Source organism: Chinchilla lanigera, unplaced genomic scaffold (assembly GCF_000276665.1).
Source record: "Chinchilla lanigera isolate Chin_1 unplaced genomic scaffold, ChiLan1.0 scaffold00110, whole genome shotgun sequence".
NCBI classification, from domain to species: Eukaryota; Metazoa; Chordata; class Mammalia; order Rodentia; family Chinchillidae; genus Chinchilla; species Chinchilla lanigera.
In genome coordinates, this window is record NW_004955511.1 from 456521 (window position 1) to 467672 (window position 11152).

At 35.9% G+C, this 11152-nt stretch overlaps 2 protein-coding genes across 2 annotated transcripts; both read left to right on the plus strand.

Annotated features, from left to right (window-relative positions):
• Nucleotides 1-1386: 1386 nt before the first annotated feature.
• On the plus strand, nucleotides 1387-2387 carry LOC102028219 (olfactory receptor 4P4-like). The gene has a single exon (XM_005408191.1). It carries the CDS (start codon nucleotides 1401-1403, stop codon nucleotides 2385-2387), a length of 987 nt encoding a protein of 328 aa, XP_005408248.1. The 5' UTR covers nucleotides 1387-1400.
• A 6290-nt stretch (nucleotides 2388-8677) lies between these two features.
• On the plus strand, nucleotides 8678-9628 carry LOC102028565 (olfactory receptor 4P4-like). Its single transcript, XM_005408192.1, has one exon. The coding sequence runs from the start codon at nucleotides 8678-8680 to the stop codon at nucleotides 9626-9628; it is 951 nt and encodes a 316-aa protein (XP_005408249.1).
• Nucleotides 9629-11152: the final 1524 nt, after the last annotated feature.

Sequence of the window (11152 nt, forward strand, 5' to 3'; positions counted from 1 at the left end):
GGTTCCCGGTACCGGAGAAAAACCAAAAAAAAAAGAAAGTTTGAGGGGGATATTGACAGAGAATAATCAAGTTGAGACAGTCCCCTCTTGGAAAAAGCTAACCTTATTGCCCTCTGCACATTGTTGCAGTACAAGTTCTATAATATGAATAAATGGGTTCTCTGGGGCCAGACATGGCTGCCACAAGTAGTCTGGGAGTAAAGCAGAAAGATCGTGTGAATACTGGTTAATATCTCAGCACCGGGGAGATCAGTACTCAGAAGCACTATCTGCAGTGCACCCGTCCATTGTCTTTGTGTGAATTCTGCCCTGATCTTATGAAGAATTACTTATGCAAAGCCACAATAACCATTAATAATCAACAGAGAACAGCCAAATGATTCCTGACCACAGCTTACACTGACATTGTATAATATCTTTCATTCACTTTAGATACCTATAATTTATTTTAGTGGAACTTGTTAATTGCCACAGATTTTAAATTACCTGTTCATTTCCATTACTTTTTTATATCTCTATAATATTAATACTATTGAGTCTACAGTTTTCCTGGAGATATGTTTTGCACACTAAAGTTTAGAGAAGAAATATGTGCAAACTATCTTGATTTTTTTTCTCAAGATGTATTGACCAAAGCCTTCAACTTTTTTGCTCTACCTTCATTTTTCCTTTTACCTTGCAACACAAACATCAAAATTGTGTTCTTCAGTTTATCGTGCAGGGACCACAGTGAGGCTCTTACCCTTGTGTTTTGAAGTACATTATCCACCAAACACACAGCTCAAGATTTAAGGAATGAAAAAATCACAAATATGTTCCCTGATTATATGTCTGCAAACAGTTTGGGGACCTGCTTTGTCACTCACTGGTAGAAGGGCCCATCACTTAAACTGAAAACCCTGTGAACAAAGAATAAAACTAAAAAGTACAAATTAGATAAATGTCCAACATTACATTAAGAATTTTTCATATTTCTCCATGTTAAATATTAATTCTAGAACTTCTTTTATTTTGAAATGGCAATTTTCAGTCATTTTCACAATTTAATATATTGTATTCTTAGTATTACCAATATGATGAATGGCTTGGGAAGTTTTTCAAACACAGCTAGTAGAGAAATTAGAAGAAAAGGAAATATTATTAATAGGTTCATTTATCTTTTTTTTTGTTTTTTTCCGATACTGGGAATTGAACTCATGACCTTGCGCTTGCTGGGCAGGCACTGTGCCGCTGAGCTAAATCCCCAGCCCCTAGGTTCATTTATCTGTGAGCTTCTGTGATTTGTTTGAGCAGCTTCTGTGACTTTTTGGTAGTCTCTATCACGATTGTGATCCTATTATAAATGCTCTGATCTAAATTCACTTTTCCTCAGATAATTACCTGTGCGTTGCATACCATATATGGAAAGTCAGACAAACATATCGGAATTCATTCTCATGGGTCTCTCTTCTGATCAGAACACACAAATATTTTGCTTCATCTTCTTCTTGTTTTGCTACCTGGCCATCTTGGTGGGAAACCTTCTGATTCTCATCTCCGTCTGCTGTAGTTCTCTTTATAATCAGCCAATGTACTATTTTCTCAGTCACTTATCTTCTGTGGACATCTGCTATACCTCCTGTGTGACACCCAAATTGATTGGTGATCTCCTAGTACAAAGAAAGACCATCTCCTACAGGAACTGCATGTTACAGATCTTTGCCATGCACTTCTTCGGAATAATTGAAATCTTCATCCTTGCGGTTATGGCGTTTGACCGCTGCGTTGCCATCTGCAAACCTCTCCATTACATGATCATCATGAACAGAACCAGATGCAACCTGTTTATCGTGGCTGCCTGGGCTGGTGGGGCTGCCCATTCCTTCTCCCAGTTTTTCTTGATAACCAGGCTGCCCTTCTGTGGTCCCAGTGAAATTGACCACTACTATTGTGATATTTTTCCTCTGCTGAAAATTGCATGCATTGATACCTACATCACAGGTGTACTTGTGGTTGCCAACTCAGGAATGGTTGCCTTAGTAACCTTTGTTCTCTTGTTTGGGTCTTATGTCATCATACTCTTCACATTAAGATATCACTCGGCTGAGGGAAGACGCAAAGCCCTCTCGACCTGTGGGTCTCACATCACTGTTGTTATTTTATTTTTTGGACCTTCCATCTTTGCTTACCTGAGACCCCCTACCACTTACCCTGAAGACAAAATCTTTGCTCTATTTTACACCATTATCGCACCAATGTTCAATCCCGTAATCTATACCCTGAGAAATGCAGAGATGAAAAAGGCTCTGAGAAAAGTTTGGTGTCAAAAGATATTTTCAGAAGACAAACGTAATTGTTTTGTTCCACTTATGCTGAACAATTTTACAAGGCAGCACAAGCTTATTTGATGGCACCAAGGAATATTATTAGATTTTATTGTAATTTTAATTTTATAAGTGCCTGTGTGTAGCATATGAAATTTACATTCGTTTTGGAAGTGGGTGCTTGTACATAACAGTTTGTTTCTTTTATAAAGGCACTTCCCACCCACCTCTCTCTCCCTCTGTCTCTAATCTGTTTTCTCCATCTTTATTCTGCTCATTGTTATCCTTATCTGGTGTTAATGACCTATAATGCTTAGCTCATTGAGGGTAATTGGTACTTGTATATGACATATCATATTCAAATCACTGAATGCAAATCATTCATTTATCAATGTGAAAGATCAGGAACTGAAAAATTATTAGTTAAAGGAAAATTTCACTAGTAAGACTAAAAAGGGGTGGTATCATTCCCACTGTAGGCTAAGGAATGATACTGTTATTAAATAGAAGAATTGATTCTGATTCTGATGCAGAATTTTAATACTTGTTTTCTTTGAAATTTGCAGAGCAGACTGAACAACTATTTTGGCGTTCTTTAGAAAAAGTACAAAGAGGACATACACTAACCTGAAAGTTAATTTATTTTTACCGAGGTTTATTTTCTTCAATATATAAGATGTCCAGCTAAAATTATGACTTTCTAAAATTAACTATATAGTGACAATTATTACACAGATAATTTTGTTTGAGATGTGAAAGAAAGGGGGGATCACACATGTCTATGAAAGTGACACATTTCCCCCACCTCGCTGAGAGATTCCAAAACAATGCCAGACATAGAGACACAAGAAATTAATGTAATTCTTCTGGAAGAATTAGTACCAAGCAAAATGATTTAAAAATAAAAATCTCCCTAAAGTATATATCTTTTTTGCATGTGCTTATCTTCCCTTTATGTTCTGCAAAAGTCAGAGTGACAAAAACACAGGAATATACACACATTAAAAATCATACTGAGCTTCACCATACAAGATGGTAGGAGTTCAGCAATGGTTCTTATACTGCATGTTGTTTTCAGATCAGTCATTCTAATTACCAAATTCAAGCGTGTAAAATTGGTCAAGAAAAAAGAATATTTTAAGCATTGACTGTTCCTCTCACTAAACTACATGCATCCAATGTTTTTTAAAAATTATTTTAATTTTAATTTTTTTTACTTGTTACTGTCTTTGCTTGTTTGATCAATCTTACATTCTTATGTCTAATGGACTGAGCAACTTCACTGAAAATAACAGTATGTCATATGGCAACCCCTGTAAATTCCTATCATTTTGTCTTGAGGTCATGTATCATTTTTGTTGTTTTTGTGTTGTTTTTATTTTGTCTTCATTGTTTTTTTGTCAGTTTTTTTTTAATTTTTAAAATAAAAATCATACCAATACATGCACTGAGAAAATACATTATTTGTAGATAGTGTGAAGAATAGATTTCAAAGACAGATTTTTCCAGAGGAACCAGTGTACATGAACAAGGGATCTTTTGCATAGAGATAAGTAATATTTCTATGTAAACATAGAGAAGGCATATGAAAAATAACATTAACACAAGCACTATTGCAAAACAATTTTTAAAATTTAAAATGCCATAAAACCTTAAAAGATGATTTCAACAGTAAGACAACACAAAAGGTAAGGATGAGGAGGAAATATTGATATGGAATGCAAATTATATCAATTTATTTTGGAGAAGTATTATATCCATTGTAGTTTTTACAAGTTATTGATAAAAATGGTATTGTACTGGATTGTATCACTTCTCTAATACCAAGAAGGCAATATAACAACATCTACATGTTCTGGGAGGAATAGACTGAGCGTTATAAATATTAATCCTTTTCCTATTCTCATCTATGAATTTCAAAGAGAAAATAACACCTTCATATTTGTTTGACCTCATAGCACACATTACCAACATGCTCTTTTTGATCAAATACTTTAAAAATGTTTTTTCTGACAAAATTTTGAAACATCGCAAATGGTGAATCAATATAAAACTTTAAGAGACAGTCAGATGTATTTGACAGATGTATTTTTATCTATCACTGAAGGGCACATCTAAAAGCACTGGAGAAGAATGTGAAGATTGAGTGAATGGATCATTTGTCAAAAACAGTTTGGATGTCAGCGAACCACTTAATCACTGCATGACCCTAGTTATAAAGGTTTGGGCAAAGATAAACCTATTTTTAAAAGAAACTTGTTCTCTTACAAGTCCTTTGGGTGGAAGTTTTCTAAATCCGTACAAAAGAATACTAAGGGTTACGAGGGTTTTTCCCCCTTCTCTGGAATTCTACCCAATTAACAGCCACTCAATTCTCCCAGAAAACACAAATATGCTTTTTGAAGGAAATAAAAGCCATTATCTACTATAAAAACTAGATCCAGCCTTCTCTCCTCAATTTGTTGGCATGAAGCAAAGAACATAGCCTTTAAAAAAATTCCATCAAATTTATTTTTATCACAAAACTTTCTTTGTGTAAAGTTCAGGGTAATTAAATCTGGGCTCCAGAGGACATAGGAAGAGTGACATTCCTAAACTGGCACAGCTGACTATTGCTTTTGTATCATTTATAAGCCAGATCACACTGTAGCTAATCAGAGGTCATGAAACTGGTGAGCTTGTCATTTCTGAAGGTAAATCCAAGCAGGGTAGGAAGAAACAGCAGGGCTCCAGAACACACGCAGACTTCTGCACGCTGGAGGTTTAGTTCGTTCACATCATTTATTTAGTAAATCTGCGAGTTGGCAGTCTCTAAATAGTTTGAATGATGCAAGCACAGGTTGTGATTTGACTCATTTGAATATTTAAATTATTCCATTGCTTTCAAACTACTGGCTTGTTTATCTCAGTTTCCATTGTGTGAAACAATGGCTGAATGAGAGGTGTCAATTGTCTCTAAGGAGAAAACTTTTTTTTCCATAAATAGCTAGTGGTCTATGCAGAATGAAATGGAAACCCAGAAGCAAAATAATCTGAACAGTAGAAATATCAGAAATTTGATGAGGTAAGGAGGACACAACATCAATGAAGGGAAAGGAAAGGATTAACGACAGTTGAGGTTTGAGAAGATTTGTGAGGAATCATTTCCTCCTTCCCATTACCCTGTCTGCATGTGTGGTAGCTGTTTTTCATTTCATTGTTTAGAAAACGGATGACTGTCACGTAAACTTGACTGAAGGCATCTCTGTGAATTGGCTAGATCATTGTATTTTAAGAGTCAAGTGGCAATAGACTCAAGGAATGGTCCTTTGTCAGTGCGGTGTGACCTTTCAGAATGACACACATACAGAGACCTGGAGATCACTTGGGTAGCAAACATCAGCAAGAAAAAGACACGTGTAGAACTCTTAGTAGAAGGTCAATAAGGTACTGATCAAGAAACAATGAAAAAAAAGAAACCCAAGTTACAAGAACAAATAAGATCTTCAGAATAAGAACTACCATGATAATTGATCCCTAGCTGTTGGAAAAATGAACAAACAAAGAAAAAATAAAATTAACCGAAGACTCTAGCGAGGTCACTAAATAAAAACATGAAGTATATCAAAACTTGAGCCAGGGATATAGCTGAGCAGCACAGCACTTGCCTGGCAAGGGCAAGGTCCTGAGTTTGATTTCTGATACAAAAAAGACAAAAAAGATTGAGTATCTGTTTATTTTATCTCTGTTTACATTGTTGCTTAGCTCTGTTGTTTGTAGTAATTATTTTAACACTGATTTCCACTATTGAGTAATTTACTTCAAATCTGTAAGGAAACATTTAATGATTGTTAAGGGAATAGTAGCCTAGTATTTGAGAAGAGATGAACCAAAACAAAGGAATTCAATATAATTATTTGTTGAGCCCCTCCGCTGTGCTGACACACAGATTTATCTAATAATTGAGAGTTAATTCGGCAGAGCTAAACAGAGTTGTTCTCATTAGCAATGTAGTTATCAACATTTCTATGACTTGAAAATAATGGTCATATGACAAAAGTCACAAGGATCTGAGAGATGGGTTCGAATTGAAAATTAAATTTGTGGGCTGAGAGATAGCTCAGCGGCACAGTGCCTGTCCGGCAAACACAAAGTCCTGAGTTTGATGCCCAGTACCAGAAAAATATTAAATTTGTGCATGCATGCTCAGGATTTCTAGGTAGACTGAAAGACAGTTCTTTCTCCATTAAGTGTTTAATTATTATCTTGGAAATTAAGTATGTATAGAGTTTACTGTAGACTAGATTAGGAACTGAAATTTTTTTCAGTCATTGAGGCCTTTATTCTAAGTATCAATAGTATCAAATATTTTCTTACATATTATATATTAAAATTTGTCCCCAATGGATAGAATTTTAAGTGCATTGTCAACTGAGGTATACGTTCTTCAGTTCTTGAGTATTCTAATTTCTTGATAGATGGCTTTGGAGAACTACTTAATATCTCTATGATTCAGCGTCCTCTTTTATAAAATGGATTTACTAATATTTACTTGTTAGAGTTACTGTGAGGATTTTAAAAGTTAATACCTACAAGGAGTTTTCAAAAACATTAGGCACAAGAGGATGCTGGAATTCTAAGATAATGCAAAAAGTATTGGACTTGTGAGTGCTAAATATAGTCAAGTAGATTCCCGACATCAGTACTTACTCTGACCAAAGCTATTGTACAAATCCAAGTAGTTTTTCCTCAACATGTCAATAGTGTGCACAAAAGTTTTTATTTTGCAAGGATAAAGTGATGCAAAATTTTATCTGAAAAGTTGCCTATAAATCACCAGGACTAGAGTCATTATTTTACAGCTTGAAACGCAGAATAAGTAAATGCAAGGTCCTGCTGTGAACTACGATTCCAAAAGAAACCAGGAGCTCCCCCTTTCCAACCTCCATTTTTACGGCTCTTACAGCATCACTGGAGCCTGAGAACTACAGATTCTTTGTTTCTATGAAAGCACACGAGCTGTAGATGACTCTTTATAAACAGCTCAAATTTAAAGGAGAAAGAAGCAGGCTCAACATGGAGATTTTGCTTATGTCAATGTTTTCCTAGTCTTAGAAAACAGCTTAATTTATCATCCCATTTGAAAAATTTACAAATCCGTATTATAATGTCTTTAGTGATGGAAGTCCAACTTTGGATGATTCTGATTAGTAAAAATAGAAGAATAAGATAAATGTGAGTAAAATAAGGATTTTTATATTGAATACTGTTACTTTCTCAAGCTTTTGCGATTGAACTCTGACTCTCAACTCAGAAAATTCTGATTTCTACTTCTGATTTTTTAAATGAGAGTTCAAGGATCTGCATATTTATTTTTATTGGCAAAGTCAGTTCAGTTTTACATTTGTGAAATATTGCTTTCTCTGGATGCAAAGCAGAAATGAAGGCTCTGATTAAATTGACAGAAAAAAAGTAGATGTTTTAAATATCACATATTAACCACAAGTGCAACAATCTAGGTAAAACTGGTTTTATACATTTGCTTTATTTTTAATTACTGTGTTACTATGTGGTTCACTTAAGTACATAAATATGATTTCATTGGATACGGAAATAAAGATAATTATGCGATATTAGCATTTTACTATCAAAATTGCATGCAAGGTGAAAGAAAAACACTTAAATCACTTGGTTGGATTTCTTACTGAGAATTTTTTTTTTACTTTCCTCATATATACACAGATTTTTTTTATTTTAAAGATAAAAGGAGGGAAACATTAACAGACGTACAACATTTTACAACATATCACAAGCACAGTACAGACAATACAGAGTTACAAACAAAGTGGTAGGGAATACACAGATTTATACATATATATTATGTATATAAGATGATATTAACTGTGTTTCAGTTCACTGTACAATGATTTGGAGGTTGAGTATATTCCACCAACTAAAATTTGCACCATTGATAAACTTTACACTTACAAGAAATGTATATTGATTTATGCTTACAGTTGCATTTTTAACAGCATGTGAGTTTGTCATCCAAAAGTATGTTCTTTGTATGGACTTAATTGTATATTGGCAAAAATTGCAAATGGATAATAATTATCAAACAGCTTTTGAATTGTTTGATTGAATGTCAAGTTTAGACACAATGTCCTGAAAAGACAGCTTATGGAATTATCATGAGACTAACTGGAAAAGACACCCCAAAAAACACATTGTTTTATTCAATCTATGATTTTCCTTTTTTGAAACTTTGGAATCTTGTCCATTAAAGTTAGTTTCATACTAAGTTTCATTATCAACATTCTTCATAAAATTCATGGCATTAACTTAAACTTTTGTCTTTTCAGGTGGCTGTTAATGTGTTTTTACTGTCCCAGACCATGAGAAATAGAAATAATGTCACTGTGTTTATTCTACTGGGATTTTCTCAAAATAAGGAGATGGAACTCCTCTGCTTTGTATTATTTTTATTTTGCTATGTTGCTATTTGGCTGGGAAATGTGCTCGTAATAATTTCTATCACATGCACACAGCTAATTGGCCAACCCATGTACTTCTTCCTCAGTAATCTGTCGCTCTGTGACCTTTGTTATACATCCACAGTGACACCCAAGCTAATGGCTGACTTACTGTCAGAAAGAAAGATTATTTCTTACAATAACTGCATGGTGCAGCTCTTTCTCATTCACTTCCTTGGAGGCATTGAGATCTTCATCCTCACGGGGATGGCCTATGACCGCTATGTGGCCATCTGCAGGCCACTGCACTACACTGTCATCATGAGCAGGCAAAGGTGCACCTCCATCATCGTAGCGTGTTGCACTGGGGGCTTCCTGCACTCTGCCAGTCAGTTCCTTCTCACCATCTTCTTACCGTTCTGTGGGCCCAATGAGATAGATCACTACTTCTGCGATGTGTACCCTTTGCTGAAATTGGCTTGCACGGACACACACAATGTTGGTCTCTTAGTCACTGTTAATTCGGGTCTGATTGCCTTGGTGACTTTTGTGATTCTGATGGTGTCTTACCTTCTGATACTGCACACCATTAGGGCTTACCCTGCTGAGAGCCGGTCCAAAGCTTTCTCTACATGCAGTTGCCACGTAACTGTTGTGGTGTTGTTCTTCGTGCCCGTACTCTTCATTTACATCAGACCAAGCAGAACGTTCCCTGAAGACAAAGTATTTGCTCTTTTCTATACCATCATTGCCCCTTTGTTCAACCCTCTGATTTACACCTTAAGAAACCTGGAAATGAGGGCTGCCATTAGGAAAATGTGGCATCATCAAAATCGCTTGGAAAGGAAGCAAGTACTTTGTGAGCCAATGTAGAATTTCACGGTACGGCTCAATACTGGGTGGAAGAATTAATATGGAAAGATGCGAAAGCAAAATTACAGGTAGATGGGAGGAATAGGTTGTAGCGTTCTGTTGCAAAGGTAGATGACTATAATTATTTTACTGTATCTTTAAGAAGAGCTAGAGGAGAGGATTGTGAATGTTCCTATCACAAAGTAAGGATAAAGCTTCGAGGTGAATGGTTACGCTAATTGGATTTCATCACTGCAGATTACAAGTTTGTCATTTAGCATCACACTCTACCCACAAATATGTACAGTCAGTACGCAGCATTTTTTAAAGCACATTTTGCACATGCCGGAGCTCACCAGCCTCCAAAGCTGAGTCTGTCTTGTATTTGCTCACACCGCTCCTACACGGGTAAGGCTAATTGTTATTTTCATGTTTGTTTTTTCGGTATTTTCACATACCTGCTTACGTCCTCCTTAATTTGATTTTTGTTTTGAATGTTAATTAATTATTTTCTTTTACATTTGCTCTCCAGTTTAAGTCTAGAATGCCACTTTTTGACATAAACTAGTAGAAAAACTTGAGGTGAAGAAGATGCGTATTTTATACACTTCTGTTCTCAGGATTTCAGAAAATACAGAAAGCTGATTTTTCCCCTGATGTTAAGAGATGAATGGAAAATTCAATTTCTTTCCCTTCTAATATATATATTAGATTAGTATATATATATAATATATATATATATTTGTTTTCCCACTTAGAAAGCTCCTTTTACAAAATAGGCTCATTTTATTTTTCCCAGAATGAAGACTACATCCTAAACATTCTGGACAGTGTTACTTTCAGTGCAAGTGTTTCTTCTAGCTCAAATTCTACTCTTTCCTCAATATTCTGTATCCAAAGACTGTATCATAAATTGACTTTGTAATGGGACCTTAATATAAAATTACAAAATATAAGAAAGGAGGAAATTAAGAGTGGATATCTGAAAACTGCATGCATATGAAAACGCAGATCGCTGCAATCATCCTTTCTGTAACTGCTCTTGAGATTTTAGTTACCATCCACACGCTTATTTCTGACCGCATCCCTCCTGCGTCTTCCCGTAGCCCTTTCTGTGTGTTCATCTCTGCTGTTTCTTGTGTGTCCAGATTTTCTCTTCATACAGCATGTCCAGTGGAATGAGAGGCTCCCACCCAAACAGACTCATTTAAGATGAATTCTCCCCATGAAGATTCATTCTGTAGGACACACGCTGAGGTGCAGAAATGAGGAAGGGCTTCATTGTGTGGCTCCGGGGGATGGATGTGCACGGTGGAACGAGTGAGGGCCGAGAGGGGATGCGGCCACTACCAGTGCGCCTTCCCTGAGAGAGTAGCGACCGGCACAGACCCACGCTGTGTGAGGCAACGCCATGATGAATAAGGCATTGGTAAGGCCATGGGTTGTTGGAGAAATAAAGCAAATCTAGTTGTACAAAGGTGTCCATATCTCTGTGGACAATTTCTGTCCCTTTCACACTAGGAGGTTTCACTGGAGTCACTTTGC

Bases quoted from the DNA above. Each gene is read 5' to 3' on its own strand.
- LOC102028565 (XM_005408192.1), top strand. From the start codon at position 8,678: ATGAGAAATAGAAATAATGTCACTGTGTTTATTCTACTGGGATTTTCT.
- LOC102028219 (XM_005408191.1), top strand. From the start codon at position 1,401: ATGGAAAGTCAGACAAACATATCGGAATTCATTCTCATGGGTCTCTCT.